At 43.9% G+C, this 22,998-nt stretch overlaps 3 protein-coding genes across 3 annotated transcripts in view; 2 read left to right on the top strand and 1 right to left on the bottom strand.

The window, feature by feature from the left end:
- Nucleotides 1–22,998, top strand: part of LOC134293027 (tectonic-like complex member MKS1) — a 237,211-nt gene that overhangs the window by 18,403 nt on the left and 195,810 nt on the right. The window lies entirely within an intron of this gene.
- On the top strand, nucleotides 35–5,814 carry tekt1 (tektin 1). Its single transcript, XM_062959240.1, has 7 exons — nucleotides 35–279; nucleotides 2,440–2,605; nucleotides 2,718–2,846; nucleotides 3,148–3,291; nucleotides 5,030–5,252; nucleotides 5,330–5,526; nucleotides 5,597–5,814. The coding sequence occupies exons 1-7, from the start codon at nucleotides 90–92 to the stop codon at nucleotides 5,754–5,756; spliced, it is 1,209 nt and encodes a 402-aa protein (XP_062815310.1). The 5' UTR covers nucleotides 35–89; the 3' UTR covers nucleotides 5,757–5,814.
- Nucleotides 6,661–22,960, bottom strand: xaf1 (XIAP associated factor 1). Its single transcript, XM_062959247.1, has 8 exons — nucleotides 22,818–22,960; nucleotides 20,881–21,016; nucleotides 20,741–20,797; nucleotides 19,340–19,529; nucleotides 19,172–19,239; nucleotides 9,981–10,238; nucleotides 9,834–9,888; nucleotides 6,661–6,792 (listed from the first exon to the last, which is right to left on the bottom strand). The coding sequence occupies exons 1-8, from the start codon at nucleotides 22,886–22,888 to the stop codon at nucleotides 6,755–6,757; spliced, it is 873 nt and encodes a 290-aa protein (XP_062815317.1). The 5' UTR covers nucleotides 22,889–22,960; the 3' UTR covers nucleotides 6,661–6,754.

Genomic DNA, 22,998 nt, shown 5'->3' with positions numbered 1-22,998 from the left:
AATCAGGGCCGAGCCTGGTCCCCATGGCGACGCCTGTGTTGTGAGCCTCCCCCTGTTGGCCCGTGAGCGCTATCCTGGTTGCCGAGGCCATGGCCAAGCTGGTGGAGGCCCCGCCGAGGTTCCTCCCGCCCGAGTGGCGCCTCTCGCACAAGGCCCAGTGCAGCGGCGCCGAGGCCCAGCGCTCCCAGTCCGAGCGCAACGTGGCCGAGACCCGGCGCCTGCTGGACGAGGTCGAGCACGCCACCCACAAGGCCCAGGGAGACTCCAGCAAGCGCATCGGTAGGCCAACAACCAGGGACCGCCTCCTGCGGGGAGGCTAATTTTAACGACTGTATGTACCCGAGTATAAGACGAGTTTTTCAGCCCTCGGCTTAGACTCCTGGTTGGCTTGTATTTGGGTCGGCTTATACTCGAGAATATACGGTACATGTATTATTTTTCTCTATTGTTATTGGTGTTATTATACTCGGGTGAGGGTCCTGGTTGGCTTGTATTTCGGTCGGCTTATACTCGAGAATATACGGTACATGTATTATTTTTCTCTATTGTTATTGGTGTTATTATACTCGGGTGAGGGTCCTGGTTGGCTTGTATTTCGGTCGGCTTATACTCGAGAATATACGGTACATGTATTATTTTTCTCTATTGTTATTGGTGTTATTATACTCGGGTGAGGGTCCTGGTTGGCTTGTATTTCGGTCGGCTTATACTCGAGAATATACGGTACATGTATTATTTTTCTCTATTGTTATTGGTGTTATTATACTCGGGTGAGGGTCCTGGTTGGCTTGTATTTCGGTCGGCTTATACTCGAGAATATACGGTACATGTATTATTTTTCTCTATTGTTATTGGTGTTATTATACTCGGGTGAGGGTCCTGGTTGGCTTGTATTTCGGTCGGCTTATACTCGAGAATATACGGTACATGTATTATTTTTCTCTATTGTTATTGGTGTTATTATACTCGGGTGAGGGTCCTGGTTGGCTTGTATTTCGGTCGGCTTATACTCGAGAATATACGGTACATGTATTATTTTTCTCTATTGTTATTGGTGTTATTATACTCGGGTGAGGGTCCTGGTTGGCTTGTATTTGGGTCGGCTTATACTCGAGAATATACGGTACATGTATTATTTTTCTCTATTGTTATTGGTGTTATTATACTCGGGTGAGGGTCCTGGTTGGCTTGTATTTCGGTCGGCTTATACTCGAGAATATACGGTACATGTATTATTTTTCTCTATTGTTATTGGTATTATTACATGTAATATTTTTCCCTATTATTATTGGTATTATTACATGTAATATTTTTCTCTATTATGATTGGTATTATTACATGTATTATTTTTCTCTATTATTGTTGCTACTATTACATTTATTTTACTCTATTTATTACTACATGTATTATTTTCCTGTATTATTATTATTATTATTATTATTATTATTATTATTATTATTATTATTATTATTATTACATGTATTATTTTTCTCTATTATTGTTGCTACTATTACATTTATTTTACTCTATTTATTACTACATGTATTTTCTTCCTGTATTATTATTATTATTATTATTATTATTATTATTATTATTATTATTATTATTACATGTATTATTTTTCTCTATTATTGTTGCTACTATTACATTTATTTTACTCTATTTATTACTACATGTATTTTCTTCCTGTATTATTATTATTTTATTATGACACAGCAAACAAGATAGATATGCTGGTTTTCATATCACAAAATCACAAGTCGAACACTTCCCATGTGTCTATGTATTATTATTATTATTATTATTATTATTATTATTATTATTATTATTATTATTATTATTACATGTATTATTTTTCTCTATTATTAGTGGTATTATTACATGTATTATTTTTCTCTATTATTATTGGTATTATTACATTTATTACTTTTCTCTATTATTATTGGTATTATTACATGTATTATTTTTCTCTATTATTATTGGTATTATTACATGTATTATTTTTCTCTATTATTATTGGTATTATTACATGTATTATTTTTCTCTATTATTTTTGCTACTATTACATTTATTTTACTCTTATTTATGACTACATGTTTTTTCTTCCTGTATTATTATTATTATTATTATTATTATTATTATTATTATTATTACATGTAGTATTTTTCTCTATTGTTATTGGTATTATTATTATTGGTAATAATAATAATAATAATAATAATAATAATAATAATAATAATAATCCAACGCTTTTATTTTTCAGTGATTGGCTTTGGGGGGGCGCCAAAATTCTGTTCGCTTACACTTGAAAATTACCTAGGGCCGGCTCTGATAAAAACGTATCACTACCTTGGGGACCCTTATCACGGGGAGGGTCCCTTTGACCCCCGGCTGACCATCCATCTGACCCCCGGTCTCCCGTCCCACCGTCGTCCCCAGAGCAGCGGCTGGAGGAGATTGGCTTCTGGCGGGCGCAGCTGCGGGAGAAGCTTGCCCAATTGGCCCACGAGACCGAGGCCCTGACGGACGCCGAGGCCCGGCTGCGGAAGGGCACCGATGGCGTCCGGGAGCCCCTCCTCATCGCCCAGCAGTGCCTCCTCAACAGGTGAGCCCGGCGAGCGGTCAAGGGGTGGGTCGGGATGGACGGCCTTGCTCTGGGCGCCCCAGGGCTCTCGACCCCTGCGTCCTTCCTTCCTTCCGTCCTTCCTTCCACGCAGGGAGCGCCGCGTGGGGCCGGACCTGGTGCGCGACGAGGCGGAGAAGGAGCTGCAGAAGGAGGCGGAGGTGCTGCAAGGGGCGGCCACGCTGATGGAGCGGACACGGGAGCAAGTCCTGGAGCAGATCCGGTGCGTGGAGGGAGGGAGGGAGGGGGGAGGGAGGGGGAGGGGCTGCCGGACTCGGACTCGGCCACGAACTCTGCTGTATTGGCCACGAACTCGCTGGACTCGGACTCGGCCAGGAACTCGCCGGACTCGGACTCGGCCACGAACTCTGCTGTATTGGCCACAAACTCGCCGGACTCGGACTCGGCCACGAACTCACCGGACTCGGACTCGGCCACGAACTCGCCGGACTCGGACTCGACCACGAACTCGCCGGACTTGGACTCGGCCACGAACTAACTCTGCCGCTTTGGCCTCGTTTCAGGCTGAACCGCTCGGCCAGATACACCGTGGAGAAGGACCTGTCCGACAAGGAGGCCGCCCTCAACATCGACACCTTCTGCGCCAACCTCAACAACAACACGCCCGACATCCGCTACGCTCGGAACGTGGTCAAAGTGGAGGAGAAGTGAGTCTCTGCAATGCTCTCTGTGTTTCTCTCCCCGAACGCAGCCCGGGCCCATAACCCCTGTGTGAGCATTTTTAACCTTAGCGACTCTTAGCCCCGTAACTTGAAGGTTGGGTTGCTGACCTGAAAGCTGCCAGGTTCGAATCCCACCCAGGGAGAGCGCGAATGAGCTCCCTCTGTCAGCTCCAGCTCCATGCGGGGACATGAGAGAAGCCTCCCACAAAGATGGTAAAACATCAAAAACATCCGGGCGTCCCCTGGGCAACATCCTTGCAGACGGCCAATTCTCTCACTCCAGAAGCAACTCCGGTTGCTCCTGACACGAAAAAAAAAAGCCACATTATTATTATATTCTAAATATTTTTATTTTATTATTATTTTAAATATTTTATTATATTATTTTTAAAATATATATAATTTAGTGTTATCATTATTACAATCATTTTATTATATTTTCAATATTTTGTTATATTATTTTTAATTATAACATTATATTCTAAATATTTTTATTTTATTATTATTTTAAATATTTTATATTATTTTAAATAATAATTTATCATTATTGCAATGTTTTTATTATTATTATATTTTCAATATTTTATATTATTTTTAATTATAACATTATATTCTAAATATTTTTTATTTTATTATTAATTATTTTAAATATTTTATATTATATTAAATATTTTATTATATTATTTTTAATTATAACATATTATATTCTAAATATTTTTATTTTATTATTAATTATTTTAAATATATATTATTTTAAATAATAATTTATGTTATCATTATTACGTTTTTATTATTATATTTTAAATATTTTATTATATAATTTTTTAAAATGATAATTTATGTTATCATTATTACCATTACTTTATTACTCTTATATTTTATATTTTAAAAAATTATAATGTATTATGTTATTACAATAAATTTATTATATTTTAAACAATTTATTATATTTTAAAATATATAATTTAGTATCATTTTCACAATTTTATTATCATGCTTATTATATTTTAAATATTTTATTATTTTATTTTTAAAAATATTTCTACCACTTCAGCTTGGTCAGCCCTGAGGAATGGGCCGACTTCTCGGTCTGGGCCCATAACCAATGTTAGGTATTTTTACCTTAGCGACTCTGGTTGGGGAGTCGAGTACGGACTGCTTCATAGTGATCTGTGATAGAACTCTAGAAGAAGAGTTAGAAGAACTTTAGCTCGGTCAGCCCTGAGGAATGGGCCAACTTCTCGGTCTGGGCCCATAACCTGTGTTAGGTATTTTTACCTTAGCGACTCTGGTTGGGCAGTCGAGTACGGATCTGTGATAGAATTCTCGTACGCTGACGATAGCGCAATCTGTGCTCGTTCAGAAGATCTACAACCCGGGATGTCCTCTTGACACCAATCTCTCCGTCCGCTTTAGCTCGGTCAGCCCTGAGGAATGGGCTGACTTCTCAGTCTGGGCCCATAACCAATGTTAGGTATTTTTACCTTAGCGACTCTGGTTGGGCAGTCTACGGATTGCTTCATGGTGATCTGTGATAGAACTCTAGAAGAAGAGTTAGAAGAACTTTAGCTCGGTCAGCCCTGAGGGTTGGGCCGACTTCTCGGTCTGGGCCCATAACCTGTGTTAGGTATTTTTACCTACCGAGATCCGTACTCGACTGCCCAACCAGAGTCGCTAAGGTAAAAATAGAATAGAATTTAATCAATCTCTCCGTCCGCTTTAGCTCGGTCAGCCCTGAGGAGTGGGTGGACTTCTCGGACGCCAACGCCGCCAAGGCCGACCGGCAGCGGAACAACTCCCAGGCGCTGCGGGCCCTGGTCGACCGCATCCTGGCCCAGGTGGCCGCCGACGAGCGGAGGCAGAAGGCGGCCGCGGACAACGCCCTCCGCGACCGCGTCCGGGAGACCAAGGAGGCCAAGCGCGCGCTGGAGGAGCACCTGGACAAGGCACGGCGGGGACGCGGGTGGGCCGGACGTTGGGGTGGACGTTGGGTCCCGGGGTGACTCCGTCCTCTCTCTCGCAGGTGATGGAGCAGATCGGCTCGCAGGAGAAGAACATTGCGGGGCTGCGGAAGGCCATCGCGGACCAGGAGGCCCCGGCCAAGGTGGCCCAGACCCGGCTGGAGGCCCGGACGCACCGGCCCAACGTGGAGCTCTGCCGGGACACGGCCCACCTCCGCCTCATGCGCGAGGTCAACGAGATCGCCCGCAACGTCTGCAGGTGGGTGGTCGGCACATCTGGGGGGAGGGATCGAGCCGGTCACGGCCCTGACCCGTCCGACCTCTGCCAGGCTGCAGGAGGCCCTGGCCCAGGCCGAGCAGGAGCTCAAGGGCCTCCTCCGGAGACAGCTCTCCCTCGAGGAGGAGATCCAGGTCAAGGCCAACTCCATCTACATCGACGAGGTCCTCTGCCTCCAGATGCGCGAGTCCATCGCCATCAACGACTTCTGACCTGGCGAAACGTCGGCCGGGATTGGTTGATAGAGAATAATAAAATAATCATCATCATCATTAGCGATCCCTCGTGTCTGAGCTTGATTGCCTTCCGAGTATCAGCATTGGGTTCGTAGTCAGGTTCCCCTATATATGTGGGCCAAAGAGAAGGTTCTGGTATTCTGTACAAATTGTCATGTTCTCTTCTCCCAGTTGTGCTGTGGGTCAGTCTTCCACCAGGAAAAGCACCAAGACACACGCTGGTAGATCCCAACAGGTTTTATTGCACAGAATACCAGAACCTTCCCTTTGGCCCGTTTATATAGGGGCTCTCACATACCAGAGGGTTAATGAGGTTTTATGGATGGTTAGGTTCTCTTCTCCCAGTTGTGCTGTGGGTCAGTCTTCCACCAGGAAAAGCACCAAGACAGGTAGATTCCAACAGGTTTTACAGAATACCAGAACTTTCTCTTTAGCCATTTATATAGGGGCTCTCACATACCTGATGGTCATTGAGGTTTTAGGCTGGCATCTGTTCTTTGTCAGCCGACCGGAGATGTCAAAGATTGGAGATCATGACATAACAGGTGTTATTGTACAGAATACCAGAACCTTCTCTTTGGCCCATTTATATAGGGGCTCACATACCAGAGGGTCATTGAGGTTTTATGGCTGGCCTGTTTTATGGCTGGCATCTGTTCTTTGTCAGCCGACCGGAGATGTCAAAGATTGGAGATCATGACATAACAGGTGTTATTGTACAGAATACCAGAACCTTCTCTTTGGCCCATTTATACAGGGGCTCTCACATACCAGAGATGCTGATGATAACGTAGTTTGTGCTCATTAAGAAGACATACAATGTCTGATATCAGCCCTCCCAACCACCCTCAAGACCCGCAATGATCACCAAGATTCGGGCTCGGGTGCAAACGGTACTCCTTTTATTCTCCATCAGGACACGAGGCACCAACGGTCGGGCTGAATAGTTGTGTACACGTGTGTGTGTGTGTGTTTCACTGCAAGCTCTTCTCTTCCGCGGGGTTCGGCATCTCTGAAAGACAAAGATGAGAAATCGATATAATATAATGTATATTATATTATTATATTATACTAGCTGTGTGGAAGAGGCCTAAGTGAGGCCTAACTCTGCCTGCCTGTCCCCTGGGCTGAGTGGGTTGCTAGGAGACCAAGTTATCCTTCAAACTGGATAAAAACCATTATTCCTCTCCCTCTAATGAGGACTTTATTTTTCTTTTCTTTTTGTTGTATCAACCTAGAGGCGTGGATGACGGGTTGTGTTGTCAAATGTCGAGGTTGGGGGGCCTGTAGTTTTGTTGTTTTGTCGGTCGCCGGGATTCCATCACTCTTTTATATATATATATAGATTATTATTATTATAGAGAGACAAAGACCTAGATATACAGATTGTGGCTTCCATACACACACACAAATGCATACAGTGCATATATATATATATATATATATATATATATATATGTATATGTATATGTATATGTATATATATATATATATGTATGTGTATGTGTATGTATGTGCATATATATATATATATATATATATATATATATATATATATATATAATACATTATTATTATTACAGTAGAGTCTCACTTATGCAACGTTCTGGATTATCCAACACATTTTTGTAGTCAATGTTTTCAATGCATTCTGATATTTTGGTGCTAAATTCGTAAATACAGTAATTACTACATAACATTACTGCGTATTGAACTACTATTATTATATTGCATATTAGAATTATATATTATTTTATTGTATCATTATATTGCAAAATTAGTACTGTAATAATAATAATAATACATCACACAGTCCTAGACACTTGGGAAGTGTTCGACTTGTGATTCTGTGATACGAAATCCAGCATATCTATCTTGTTTGCTGTGTCATAATAATAATAATAATAATAATAATAATACATAACACAGTCCTAGACACTTGGGAAGTGTTCGACTTGTGATTTTGTGACACGAAATCCAGCATATCTAGCTTGTTTGCTGTGTCATAATAATAATAATAATAATAATAATAATAATAATAATAATAATAATAATAATAATACATCACACAGTCCTAGACACTTGGGAAGTGTTCGACTTGTGATTTTGTGACACGAAATCCAGCATATACATCTTGTTTGCTGTGTCGTTTCTGACGTCTCTTCGTTGTGTGCTCCATTGACAACATACAACTGCTGCTATGCTGCGATTTACTCTGACAAATTGGTTATGGGCCCAGCACGCTTCCAGACCAGTTTGACCAGACTGACCAGTACCTAGACTGGACCAGAGTTCTGGAGTTTCTTCGTTGTGCGCTCCATTGACAACATACAACTGCTGCTATGCTGCAATTTACTCTGACAAATTGGTTATGGGCCCAGCACGCTTCCAGACCAGTTTGACCAGACTGACCAGTACCTAGACTGGACCAGAGTTCTGGAGTTTCTTCGTTGTGCGCTCCATTGACAACATACAACTGCTGCTACGCTGCGATTTACTCTGACAATTTGGTTATGGGCCCAGCACGCTTCCAGACCAGACTGACCAGACTGACCAGTACCTAGACTGGACCAGAGTTCTGGAGTTTCTTCGTTGTGCGCTCCATTGACAACATACAACTGCTGCTATGCTGCGATTTACTCTGACAAATTGGTTATGGGCCCAGCACGCTTCCAGACCAGTTTGACCAGACTGACCAGTACCTAGACTGGACCAGAGTTCTGGAGTTTCTTCGTTGTGCGCTCCATTGACAACATACAACTGCTGCTACGCTGCGATTTACTCTGACAATTTGGTTATGGGCCCAGCACGCTTCCAGACCAGACTGACCAGACTGACCAGTACCTAGACTGGACCAGAGTTCTGGAGTTTCTTTGTTGTGCGCTCCATTGACAACATACAACTGCTGCTACGCAGCGATTTACTCTGACAAATTGGTTATGGGCCCAGCACGCTTCCAGACCAGACTGACCAGACTGACCAGTACCTAGACTGGACCAGAGTTCTGGAGTTTCTTCGTTGTGCGCTCCATTGACAACATACAACTGCTGCTACGCTGCGATTTACTCTGACAATTTGGTTATGGGCCCAGCACGCTTCCAGACCAGTTTGACCAGACTGACCAGTACCTAGACTGGACCAGAGTTCCCGAGTTTGGAGTGGAAAGTTGGAGCATACTCTGTCTTTATGACATAGAAATTGATGATAATAATAATAATAATAATTTTACTTTTATACCCCGCTCCATCTCCCCGAAGGGACATGGGGCCAAGCTCGGACATCAGACCATATAAAAGCAAAGCAATAAAACAAGTCAATCAACAATAAAAAACAAGTCAATCATAAAAGATCGCATACAATAAATAAATGATATAATCTTGGGTTGGCTCCAAAAGAAACTGGGCCAAAAGGGCAAGCAGTGTCAGGGCGATATCTCTTATCTCGAATAGGAAAGACAGTGAAAGGGGTGATTTGGGAGTACCCCAATCACATAAAACCCCGGGTTTGCCAAGCCGCTATGAGCACCACTCGGAGACCAATAAAGTTGAGGACAAACACCTTTATTTTAGGTAGCTACCGACAGACAGCAGCGACACAGCAGTGAAGCTGGCAAAAATTGTCTGCCCCGAACGAATCTGCTCGGGGTCTTTTATACCCTACTTGTTTATCACATTTCTAGTTCCTCATTCTGGACTGGGTTTACTGGAAAAACCACCAGCACAGTTTGTGGTGGGCAGGCACATCCTGACCTGTAAACAACTCCAGGATGTAGCTCACCACGAACTGTAGAACATTTCATCAGGATAGGCAATGGTACATGTATTTCATACATTTCTCAGAATCGGCTGACCACTAGCTTAACCACAACTGATTCTTGCTAAACATACAGGACACATGCTATCTTGTCACAAGACAGCAAGTTGCAAATTTTATCTTTATTCCCAGAAGAGAGACTGATCTCTGGTTTCAAGCAGACAGCCATTCTAAAATGGAGTCACTCTGGTTCAGTGACCCCTTCAACAGGGAAGGAGGAAAGGCAGCGGCCGTGCTTACCTTCTTTGCCCAGGAAGCGGGGACTTCTCCGCAGCACTTGTCCCTGACATTTCCTCTGAAAGGGAGACGAGAAAGGCGGGCATGAACAGGGTGGAGGAACGAGATGAAGTCTCTGCAAACGGTGTGACCAAGACTCTGAGCAAGTACCTGGTGCTTCCTGAGCGTGGGTCCGGGGAGGAGGATGTTGCAGCGGGAGCAGCTGTCCAGGCGGTCGTAGGCGTCCTCGCTCTCTCCGGCCTCGGGGTCGAGGGGTCCCAGGGCCCTCCTGCCCCCCTTGGGGGGCTTGAAGGAAGGCCGGCCCAGCCGCCCGGGGGGGTCCTGGGACCTCTTCTTGGGCCGGACGGCCACCGCCGCCTCCCTGGTGCTGAGCCCCCCCAGGAGCCCCGGGAGTGGGCAGCACTGGTCCTGGGGAGGAGGAGCGGTCAAGGGTCAACCGGTCAGAACTCAACCCTGTAGTCCTCAATGAGGAGCAGGCGGATAGAATCAAGCAAATGGCATTATATTGTATTACATTATTATTATTGGTATTACATTGTATGACATTATATTATTACTATATTATTAGCATTATATTGTATTACGTTATTAGTAGTATATTATCATTAGTATTATATTGTATTATATTATTATTGGTATTACATTGTATGACATTATATTATTTCTATATTATTAGCATTATATTGTATTACGTTATTAGTAGTATATTATCATTAGTATTATATTGTACTATTGTTGCTGTGGCGTATGGGAATTCTTTGTTAGGTAGGTGGAATAACAGTGAATAGCTTTGTAGCCTGAAAGCCTGGCCATTTTCTTATGGGAATCCTTGTTTGGTGAGGTGGAATAGAAAGGAATAGGCTTGTTGCTTGGAAGGTTAGGTAGTTGCCTTTTAGGGGGGTAGAATTGTAATGAATAGCCTCAGTGGTTCAAAGCCTGGGTGCTTGCTATCTAGGGGAAATCTTTGGTTGGTCAGCTTCAGAGTAGTATCACTGTTTCAAAGCCTGGTCGCCTTTTATGAAAGTTAATCTTTTATTGGTGTGGTTGAATTGCACTGAATATCCTTGCAGCTCCAATGTCTGGCTGTATTTATTATTTTGTATTATATATATATATTACAAAATACAGAAAACATGGCAATAAGAATAGTAGAAGTTCCCGCCCATGGTCCCTGTCCCGAAAAATACTTTGAGTTCCGCGCGCATGCGTACATTGCCTGTTGTGGGTTTTGGCCTTTTTTTGGTGTTGTGATTGTGTTTTTTGTGTGATTGTGTTGTATCTTACTGGAGGCAGGGATGATGGATTGTCTTGCCAATTTTAGAGTTTGGGGGGTGTTGGGTTTTGTTGTTTTGTGAGTCGCCGTGATGCCAAAAGCCTTTTATATATATATACTAGCTGTGCCCGGCCACGCGTTGCTGTGGCGAAGTCTGGTGTTCTGGGAAATAAAGTATTGAGGGATTGGTGGTAGTTAAGGTCAAGGGTCAAGGTTTTCCCCTGACATTAAGTCCAGTCGTGTCTGACTCTGGGGGTTGGTGCTCATCTCCATTTCTAAGCCAAAGAGCCAGCGTTGTCCGTAGACACCTCCAAGGTCATGTGGCCACTGGCATGACTGCATGGAGTGCTGTTACTTTCCCGCCGGAGCAGTACCTATTTATCTACTCACATGGCATGTTTTCAAACTGCTAGGTTGGCAGGAGCTGGGGCTAACAGCGGGCGCTCGTTCCACTCCTGGGATTTGAACCTGGGACCTTTCGGTCTCTAGCTCAGTGCTTTAACGCATTTCGCCACCGGGGCTCCTCTGTATTATATTATATTGTTATATTATTTGCATTATATTGTATTACATTATTATTAGTAGTATATTATCATTAGTATTATATTTTATTACATTATATTATCTTTAGTATTATACTTTATTACATATTATTATTATTATTATTATTATTATTATTATTATTATTATTATTATTATTATGTAGTTGCTGTTGTTATAATTCAGTCCAAGGGTGCCAAGGAAGCCAAAGGGCTGCAATACCTTCCCCATCACTGTGATGACCCATGGGCCTTGTAGTCCTGCTCAGGACATTGTAATTCCTGATGAAGATGAAAACTTGGGTTTTTTACCTTCCCAGTCTGAACTGGATTCCTCTCAGCCAGATCTTTCCCAGGCAGATCTGGGAACCTTGCACCTGCAAGAAAGTTGTCTCCCAGAAGTATGTCAAACAAGCCCAGAGCCTACTTCTCCCGTATTCTTGCGCCGGGAGTTTTGTAAACAACAGAGAAGTTTGGATTCAGCTTCGCGCAGGAGTGCGAGGATTGCAGCTAAGAATGTGGCCAATTAAGACTGCTTCTCGTGAGAATCTTTGGGGAGTCTCACATCTGGTCTCAGAGTTAGCTTTCGGTTCTGATTCCCAGAGAACTGCTTCGGCGGGAAAGCTAGACTCTATTTAGGTGTTATACCCGCGTAGTAACTTCGCGGAGTCAATTCGTCAGCCTACGGAGCGAGTTGTGTCTGGACAGCGCGCTCCGATTCAAGCCTCGCTCCTGCTCAAGCCTTGCCTAGCTATCCAGCCTTCGCCTTGCTTCCCAGCCTTTGTTTATCTACGGACCTTGCCTTGTTTCCCAGGATCAATCCTTGCCTTGTTCCACGGATTTATCAAGTTATTCCACGGACCTTGTTCTTGTTCTTAGTTACCTTGTTCCACGTTCAAGCCTTGTTTCAAGTATCAAGTTATTTCCTAGCCTCGCTCAAGTTTCATGGACTAAAGGACCTTGTCATCTCCCCTCACTTTGCTTGGCAAAGTGAGTGTTTCGGTTATTGGATTACAACTTTGGTCCTTAATATTTCTTATTGGACATTGCTTTTTTGGACTAATTCTGACCTTTCCTGAAAGGTCTAATTCTGGACTATTTTCTACACTTGTTTTTATTAACTTTATATATTCCTACAATAAAGATATTAGATAGATTCTGGCCTCTGTGTATGGTTATTGGTGCTCTGCAGCCTGGGTCGTGACAGTTTGACTCCGCCACCCTAAGCACCAATTAACCTCGGCCAGAATGTCGACCGGAGTCGTACCTGGGCCGAGCGGCCAGCCGATTACCTACACCATCGACAAGGAAGAGGTGGACCGAATCCGCGATAAGCTCAATGCACAGGATGGAGAAATAAGGGGTTTGAAGGAACGCGGTGTTCGTCTTCCGGCCATGGCGTTGCCAACCAAGTTTACTGGAGAAGCTTCTAAGGTTCATGTTTTCCGTCGCCAATGCCAAGCTTATCTGGAGGCCCGTGCTGCCGAGTTTCCCCAAGAAGACATCAAAGTGGCATGGGTTTACAGTCTTCTAGACGGGCCAGCGGCCAGCTGGGCGACGGCACTGTTCGACCAAGCCTCTCCACACCTAAGATCAGCGCAACACTTCTTGGACCACCTCAAGGAGACTTGGGGAATCGAGGACAATTTGGAGGCAGCCGGTCACAAACTCCGTCGCCTTTTCCAAGGAGACAGACCTATGTCTCAGTATATAGCCGAGTTCCGAGTGCTGGCCCACAACACCGGCTGGAACGATGTAGCCCTCAGGGGACAATTCCGGGAGGGTCTCAACATTGAAATGCTGGAAGAAATCTCCAAGGTGGATCCTCCCCAGACCCTCGAGGCACTCATTGATCAATGTTTACGGGCTGAAGTCATGATTGCCAACAGGAAACAGTGGGTTCGAGGCCAGGGCAGTAGAGCCGGGGCAAAACCCCCCGCTCCCGCCAGCGTTCAGCCACGTCCGGTGTGGAGACCCCCACCGCCAACCCCATACCCCAGAGGGAGCGAGGAGGTGCCGATGCAGTTGGGCAATGTGCGTCCCAGACTAGATGCCGCCGAGAAGGCCCGTCGTCAACGCTTAAACCTCTGCTGGTACTGCGGGAACGGGGGCCACTTCGCCAGAGAGTGCCCAGCCAAAGGGAAGCCTGCCGCCCGTCTTGCGGCGGCGTCCTCCACGGAGACGAAGGCGTCTGAGCCGACTGGCACACAGCCGGCGGGGGAAGCCAACGACCGGGTGTAGAGAGGCTCGCCAACCCGGTCAAAAAATCCATCCAAGAGCCGCCAACCGGGGTCCTGTTCCTTCTCGTGGTCACATTATGGTCAGCAAAAAGGGGACCCGTCATGATCCACGCCATGATAGACTCTGGAGCTACCAACAATTTCATCGATAGAGAGTATGCCGACTCTCTGGGATTACAATATCATGATTTCAAGAATGCCCGTGTGGTGCAAGCCATAGACGGCCGTCCCCTCAAGACGGGCCCCGTAAGTCAGTGGTCGGAACCCACCAGGATGTGGATAAGGGAACATATGGAAGAGATTTCCTTCTTTGTTACCGAGGTCCCCCATTTCCCTGTGATTTTGGGAATTCCATGGCTGACTCTCCACGACCCTAACATCTCCTGGTCCAACAGAGAACTGCAGTTTGCTTCACCGTACTGCCAAAACCATTGCCTCGTAGCCAAGGTATGCCACGCCACAGACACCGAGCCCATCATCACCTTGCCAAAGAAGTACTCCGAGTATTGGGATGTATTCAATGAGAAAGAAGCCGAAAAATTACCCCCACATAGACCTTATGACTGTGCCATTGACTTGGTGGAGGGGGCCCCGATCCCGCGAGGGCATCTCTACTCCCTGACTGAACCAGAGCAAGAAGCTCTCAGGGAATTCCTAGAGACAAACCTTCGCAAGGGATTCATCAGACCCTCTCAATCCCCAGCCGCCTCCCCAGTGATGTTTGTGAAGAAGAAGTCAGGGGAACTACGCTTGGTGATGGACTACAGAGCATTGAACAATATCACCAAGCGGAACAGCTATCCCCTGCCCTTAATCTCGGATCTACTGGATCGGCTTCGAGGAGCCAAGGTTTACACCAAGCTGGATCTTCGGGGGGCTTACAACTTAGTTCGCATCAGGGAAGGGGACGAGTGGAAGACCGCCTTCCAGACCAAATTCGGATTATTTGAGTCCCGAGTTATGAATTTCGGTTTATGCGGAGCCCCCGCAACGTTCCAGCATTTTGTCAATGACATTTTTCAGGACTATCTAAACAGGTTCTTGATAATCTACCTGGACGATTTTTTGGTGTTTTCCAGATCACAATCAGAACATGAGAACCACGTCAAAATGGTGTTACAACGATTGCGGGATCATGGACTTTATGCCAAGCTGGAAAAATGCGCTTTTGATCTACAAGAGGTAGATTTCCTTGGTTACCGCATCTCGCCTCTAGGGCTTTCCATGGATCCAGCCAAAGTTTCAGCAGTATTGGAATGGCGGGCGCCAACTAACAAGAAAGAGGTGCAGCGTTTCTTGGGGTTCGCGAACTACTACCGCAAGTTCATTCCAGATTTTGCCCGCTGGTCCGACCCCATCACTAGCTGCATCCGTGGAAAGCAGCCTTTCCGCTGGACTGATCAAGCAGAGAAAGGGTTCCAGCAACTAAAGAAACTATTCACCTCCCAGCCAATTCTACAGCACCCAAATCCTGGAACCCCTTTTGTGGTGCAAGCGGACGCCTCTGATGTGGCAATTGGGGCTGTACTCTTACAACCGGTGGGAGATCACCTCCACCCCTGTGCCTTTTATTCTCGTCAACTAACCACACCAGAGAGGAATTACACCATTTGGGAAAAAGAACTACTGGCCATAAAGGCAGCCTTTGAAACTTGGAGACATTGGCTAGAAGGGGCCAAATTTCCCATTGAAGTCCACACTGATCATCGTAATCTAGAACATCTAAGAACTGCCCGCAAACTAAATCAGAGGCAGCAACGTTGGGCTTTATTCTTTGAACGTTTCAACTTCCAGATCCATTATGTGACCCCAGCTCAAACCAAGCAAGCAGACGCCCTGTCACGTAAACCGGAATACGCTGCAGGACGCAAGGAGACCTTTGAATCCCAACTGCTACAACCTGAGAACTTTGCCACGCTCACGGTGGGGAACACCAAATCCATTCCCATTGGTTCAACTTCCCCTACTCCAGGACCCATCTGTGCTCAAGAAATCAGGGCTAGTCAGCAAGCAGATGCCTGGGCGCAGGACCAACTTCGCCAAGGTCTGCATTTTCCCTTTTCGCTTAAAGATGGGCTGCTCTGCTATAGAAATCATGTTTATATCCCACCCGGACCGGGCAGGGAAAAAGCGCTTCGTCTGTGTCATGACTGCAAACCAGCAGGACACTTCGGACTATTTAAAACTATGCATTTGATCCTAAGGGATTTTTGGTGGCCCAAGATCCGCAAGGATGTGGAAAAATATGTCAACACCTGCCCAGTATGCCAGCGCTCCAAGATACGAAGGGAGAAGCCCTCAGGGCTTTTACACCCCCTTCCTACCCCATCTCGCCCATGGGAAATAATTTCCGCGGATTTCATCACTGACCTACCACCTTCCTGTGGATTCACCACGATCTTAGTGGTGGTGGACCTATTCACCAAGTTAGCCCATTTCATTCCCTGCGAAGGCCTCCCCACGGCCAAGGAAACTGCGGATCTATTTCTTCAACATGTTTTCAGACTACATGGATTGCCCAAGAGTTTAGTCACAGACCGTGGATCTCAATTCACCTCTCGTTTTTGGAAGGCACTACAAAAACTATTGGGCATAGACTCTCGCTTATCTTCAGCTCATCATCCCCAAACAGATGGGCAAACGGAGCGCACCAATGCCACTTTGGAGCAGTATCTTCGCTGTTATGTAAACTATCAACAGGACAATTGGGCTTCTCTGTTACCACTGTCTGAGTTTGCCTACAACAATGGAGTTCAAGCTTCTACAAAAGAAACGCCGTTCTTTGCAAACTACGGCTTCCATCCACGTTTCTTCCCCCCTGTCATTGAAACTTCAGAGGTTCCCGCAGCAGAGGATTGGCTGCAGGAACTCACAGCGGTGCAACAACTTTTGCTCCAGCAACTGGACCAAGCCAAGGAGGACTATAAACGCCACGCTGACAAACATCGCCAGCCGGGCCCCGAAATCAAGGTAGGAGATCGGGTTTTCCTGTCCACTCGCTTTCTGCCCTCCCACCGCCCTTGCCGGAAGTTAGATGCCCGTTTCATTGGCCCCTATCCAGTGGTGGCGCAATTAAACCCCGTGACTTTCAAACTCCAACTTCCGCGTTCAATGCGCATTCACCCCGTGTTTCACCGTTCCCTGCTCCTTCCGGCGGATGGTGTGCGACCTGATACAGACCAACCGGCCCCCCCTCCTGTTTTGATGAATGGGGAGGAGGAGTTCGAGGTTGAGGACATTTTGGATTCTCGCTTTCACCGCCGCCGCCTACAATATCTCATTGACTGGGTGGGTTTTGGCCCTGAGGAACGCTCTTGGGAAGACGCCTCCACAGTCCATGCTCCTGATCTAACCCGTCGCTTTCATCAGACCTATCCCACCAAACCACGACCTCGCGCCTCGGGGAGAGGGCCCCAGTTTGGGAGGGGCCTTGAGGAGGGGGATAGTGTGATGACCCATGGGCCTTGTAGTCCTGCTCAGGACATTGTAATTCCTGATGAAGATGAAAACTTGGGTTTTTTACCTTCCCAGTCTGAACTGGATTCCTCTCAGCCAGATCTTTCCCAGGCAGATCTGGGAACCTTGCACCTGCAAGAAAGTTGTCTCCCAGAAGTATGTCAAACAAGCCCAGAGCCTACTTCTCCCGTATTCTTGCGCCGGGAGTTTTGTAAACAACAGAGAAGTTTGGATTCAGCTTCGCGCAGGAGTGCGAGGATTGCAGCTAAGAATGTGGCCAATTAAGACTGCTTCTCGTGAGAATCTTTGGGGAGTCTCACATCTGGTCTCAGAGTTAGCTTTCGGTTCTGATTCCCAGAGAACTGCTTCGGCGGGAAAGCTAGACTCTATTTAGGTGTTTTACCCGCGTAGTAACTTCGCGGAGTCAATTCGTCAGCCTACGGAGCGAGTTGTGTCTGGACAGCGCGCTCCGATTCAAGCCTCGCTCCTGCTCAAGCCTTGCCTAGCTATCCAGCCTTCGCCTTGCTTCCCAGCCTTTGTTTATCTACGGACCTTGCCTTGTTTCCCAGGATCAATCCTTGCCTTGTTCCACGGATTTATCAAGTTATTCCACGGACCTTGTTCTTGTTCTTAGTTACCTTGTTCCACGTTCAAGCCTTGTTTCAAGTATCAAGTTATTTCCTAGCCTCGCTCAAGTTTCATGGACTAAAGGACCTTGTCATCTCCCCTCACTTTGCTTGGCAAAGTGAGTGTTTCGGTTATTGGATTACAACTTTGGTCCTTAATATTTCTTATTGGACATTGCTTTTTTGGACTAATTCTGACCTTTCCTGAAAGGTCTAATTCTGGACTATTTTCTACACTTGTTTTTATTAACTTTATATATTCCTACAATAAAGATATTAGATAGATTCTGGCCTCTGTGTATGGTTATTGGTGCTCTGCAGCCTGGGTCGTGACAATCACCAAGGGTTTAAGGAAACTCAATCTAAGGAAAAAAAGCATTATATTGTATAACATTATTATTATTAGTATATTATCATTAGTATTATACTTTATTACGTTATATTATTATTATTATTGTTATTATAATAATAATAATAATTATTATTATTCAGTCCAAGGGTGCCAAGGAAGCCAAAGGGCTGCAATACCTTCCCCATCACCAAGGGTTTAAGGAAACCCAATCTAAGGGAAAAAAGCATTATATTGTATTACATTATTATTATTATTATTAGTATATTATCATTAGTATTATACTTTATTACATTATATTATTATTATTATTATTATTATTATTATTATTATTATTATTCAGTCCAAGGGTGCCAAGGAAGCCAATGGGCTGCAATACCTTCCCCATCACCAAGGGTTTAAGGAAACTCAATCTAAGGGAAAAAAGCATTATACTGTATTACATTATTATTATTAGTATATTATCATTAGTATTATACTTTATTACATTACATTATTATTATTAGTCAGTCCAAGGGTGCCAAGGAAGCCAAAGGGCTGCAATACCTTCCCCATCACCAAGGGTTTAAGGAAACTCAATCTAAGGGAAAAAAGCATTATATTGTATTACATTATTATTATTAGTATATTATCATTAGTATTATACTTTATTACGTTATATTATTATTATTGTAATTATTATTATTATTATTATTATTATTATTATTATTATTATTATTGTTGTTATTCAGTCCAAGGGTGCCAAGGAAGCCAAAGGGCTGCAATACCTTCCCCGTCACCAAGGGTTTAAGGAAACCCAATCTAAGGGAGAGCGGTCCCATTGGGCAGCACTTCTCTCTGTCCTTCCTCCTGACCTACCAGGTGCTGGAGGTGTTCTTCCTGGGGGACCCGGCGCTGGCCCTGAGGGCAGAGGACGGTCTTGGCTTCTGCGGGAGAGAAGAGAGACCCAAAGCCTTCCCAAAAGCAGAAACACCGCCCTCAACCAGACTGACCGACTGACCGACTGACCGGCCGCGTTGCGCTTACGTGTGGTGTGGCCCCGGCCGTGGCAGTGTGGCCCGTGTCCCTCTCGGTCCCGCAGCAGGACGTACTGACCGCAGTCCCAGCAGCGCTCGGTCCGGCTCCCACAGACATCCCGGTGGTCGGCCAGGCGGCCAAAGGGCAGACCCAGGTCACAGTAGCCGCAGGTGGACGGCCGCTCCGGACACTCCTCCGCCTCGGGAAAGGGAGCGCAGGGACGGCGTTATTATTATGAGGAGGCAGGGTGGCCATCTGTCGGGAGGGGTCGGGTGGTGTCTTCCAGCTCTAGAATTATTATTATTATATTATAATAATAATTATCATTATTACTATTGTTAATATTATGACACCCCTCTCTATATATTATTGTCTTTGGCTGGATGGTCATCTGTCAGGAGGGATCAGGTGGTTTCTTACAGCTCTAGAATTATTATGATTATTATTATATTATTATTACTATTATTATTATGATACCCCCTCTATATAAATATTACTCGTCTATGGCTGGATGGTCATCTGTCGGGAGGGGTCGGGTGTTTCTTCCAGCTCTAGAATTATAATATTATTATTATTATTATTATCAACACAACGACGTTGTATGGCACAGCAAACAAGACAGATATGCTGGATTTCGTTTCGCAAAACCACAAGTCGAACACTTCCCAAGTGTCTAGGACTGTGTGATGTATTTTCAGATGATGCTGCAGATCCCAGTAGGGTGGCCTTTTGCAGTTGGCAGATCGTAATTTTGTCAATGCCTGTTGTTTCCAAATGCCGGCTGAGATCTTTTGGCACGGCACCCAATGTGCCCATCACCACCGGGACCACCTGCACTGGTTCCTGCCAGAGTCTTTGAAGTTCAATCTTGAGGTCCTGATAGCGGCTGAGTTTTTCCTGTTGTTTTTCATCTATGCGACTGTCACCTGGGATGGCAACATCAATGATCCAAACCTTTTTCTTTTCCACAACTGTGATGTCTGGTGTGTTGTGTTCCATAACTTTGTCAGTCTGGATTCGGAAGTCCCACAGTATTTTTGCGTGCTCATTTTCCAAGACTTTTGCAGGTTTGTGATCCCACCAGTTCTTTGGTACTTGAGGCATAAGTTCCAATGGATCATTTGGGCCACATAGTTGTGCCTCTGTTTGTAGTCTGTCTGTGCGATTTTCTTACAGCAGCTGAGGATATGATCCATGGTTTCGTCGGCTTCCTTGCACAGTCTGCATTTTGGGTCATCAGCTGATTTTTCAATCTTGGCCTTAATTGCATTTGTTCTGATAATTGTTATATAATTATTATTACTATTATTATGATAATGACACCCCTCTTTATATATTACTCGTACCAATGACCACCTGTTTCTGGCTGGATGGCCATCTGTCGGGAGGGATTGCATGGGTCCTCCTTACCTGGTGTTGCTCCATCCGGAACTGCTGCATGGCCTGATGGCAGAGCGGGCACCGGACCTGGAAGAGGGCAGGGGTCAGCACCGGGCGACCCCAGGGCGACCCCCCCTCCCCTCCCCTCCCCTGACCCCATGGGCTCCGACCTGGCGGTGGGCGGCGGCCACGTGTCCCTCCAGGTCCCTCAGGGCCACGGTCTCCTCGCACTCGGGGCACACGGACAGGAAGCGCAGGCAGTGGGCCTCGTGCAGGGCCAGGTTGGGGGCCGAGACCCCACGGCCGCTGGGACCGACAGAGAGAGACGGAGGTTGCGGTCAATACGATTTCGTCAGCATAGACTTCGGACTGCAAGGGTCACCTACTCTCACCCCTTCGGCCGAGCAGGGAGAATTACTATTATTATTATTATTATTATTATTATTATTATTATTATTACTGACCCCATGAGTCACCTGGTCTGACCCCTTTGGCCGAGCAGGGAGGGGGAATTAATATATTGTTATATTGTTATTTTTATTTTATTTATTATTATTATTCTACTTATTATTATTCTAATTCCAGTAATTTCATTTTCTATTATTATTTTCTATTATTTTTATTATTATTATCTTTATTATTATATTATAATTGTTATTTCATTTATTATTATTATAATTCCAGTAATTCAATTTTCTATTATTATTTTCTATTATTATTATTCTATTCCTAATAATAATAATACTCGACACTTAGATCCCTCTGGCTGTGTCCTGAAACTGGAAGGCATCAATTCTATTATTCTCTTTATTATATTATTATTATTATTATTATTATTATTATTATTATTATCATTCCAATAATTCAATTTTATATTAATATTATTATTCTATTTATTATTATTATTATTATTCCAATAATTCAATTATATAGTATTATTATTCTAATTCCAGTAATTCAATTTTCTATTATTATTATTATTCTATTTATTATTATTCTAATTCCAGTAATTCAATTTTCTATTATTATTATTGTTATTATTATTATTATTCTATTCCTAATAATAATACTCCCCACTTAGATCCCTCTGGCCGTGTCCCGAAACTGGAAGGCCTCAATTCTATTATTCTCTTTATTATATTATTATTATTATTATTATTATTCTATATATTATTATTCTTTCCAGTAATTCAATTTTATATTAATATTATTATTCTATTTATTATTATTATTATTATTATTATTCCAATAATTCAATTTTATATTATTATTATTATTCTAATTCCAGTAATTCAATTTTCTATTATTATTATTATTATTATTATTATTCCTATTCCTAATAATAATACTCCCCACTTAGATCCCTCTGGCCGTGTCCCGAAACTGGAAGGCCTCAATTCTATTAATCTCTTTATTAATATTATGTTATTATTTTATTATTATTATTCTATTTATTATTATTCTAATTCCAATAATTCAATTTTATATTATTATTATTATTATTATTATTATTCTATTTATTATTATTCTACTTCCAATAATTCAATTTTATATTATTATTATTATTCTAATTCCAGTAATTCAATTTTCTATTATTATTATTATTATTATTATTATTATTCCTATTCCTAATAATAATACTCCCTACTTAGATCCCTCTGGCCGTGTCCCGAAACTGGAAGGCCTCAATTCTATTATTCTCATTATTATTATTATTCTAATTCCAGTAATTCAATTTTCTATTATTATTATTATTATTATTATTATTATTCCTATTCCTAATAATAATACTCCCCACTTAGATCCTTCTGGCCGTGTCCCGAAACTGGAAGGCCTCAATTCTATTATTCTCATTATTATTATTATTCTAATTCCAGTAATTCAATTTTCTATTATTATTATTATTATTATTATTATTCTATTCCTAATAATAATAATACTCCCCACTTAGATCCCTCTGGCCGTGTCCCGAAACTGGAAGGCCTCAATTCTATTATATTATTATTATATTCCTATTATATTCCCTTTTTTTTCCATAACCCAGTCCATGAGGAAAGGCACCCTTCGATCCCTCCCTGCAGATGACCCTCTTCTCGGCCCCTCTCACCAGTTCTTGCAGGCCTGGGTCTCCCCTCCGTCCTCCTGCGCCCCTTCCATGGCTGTTTGTTTCGCTTTCATTTCGCTTTCGCCCCCCGACGAGGCTCAGAAGAAACGAAAGTGCTTGGAGTTTCCCCTTTAATTCCCAATGTGGCCGGTGCAGTTCCGGGAAGCGGCCACCGGGCGGCAGC

The sequence above is a fragment of the Anolis carolinensis genome, unplaced genomic scaffold (assembly GCF_035594765.1).
Source record: "Anolis carolinensis isolate JA03-04 unplaced genomic scaffold, rAnoCar3.1.pri scaffold_7, whole genome shotgun sequence".
Classification (NCBI taxonomy): domain Eukaryota; kingdom Metazoa; phylum Chordata; class Lepidosauria; order Squamata; family Dactyloidae; genus Anolis; species Anolis carolinensis.
The sequence above is the reverse complement of the archived record's forward strand: the minus strand, read 5'-3'. Positions and strand labels throughout refer to the sequence as shown.

Excerpts from the sequence above, each read along its gene's own strand:
- tekt1 (XM_062959240.1), top strand. The coding sequence starts at position 90 with ATGGCCAAGCTGGTGGAGGCCCCGCCGAGGTTCCTCCCGCCCGAGTGG. Across the intron at positions 5,253-5,329 it reads TGGAGGAGCACCTGGACAAG|GTGATGGAGCAGATCGGCTC; the intron begins GCACGGCGGGGA and ends TCTCTCTCGCAG. Across the intron at positions 5,527-5,596 it reads ATCGCCCGCAACGTCTGCAG|GCTGCAGGAGGCCCTGGCCC; the intron begins GTGGGTGGTCGG and ends GACCTCTGCCAG.
- xaf1 (XM_062959247.1), bottom strand. The coding sequence starts at position 22,888 with ATGAAAGCGAAACAAACAGCCATGGAAGGGGCGCAGGAGGACGGAGGG. Across the intron at positions 19,240-19,339 it reads CGGCCGGGGCCACACCACAC|AAGCCAAGACCGTCCTCTGC; the intron begins GTAAGCGCAACG and ends TCTCTCCCGCAG. Across the intron at positions 6,793-9,833 it reads CCGCTTCCTGGGCAAAGAAG|AGATGCCGAACCCCGCGGAA; the intron begins GTAAGCACGGCC and ends TTTGTCTTTCAG.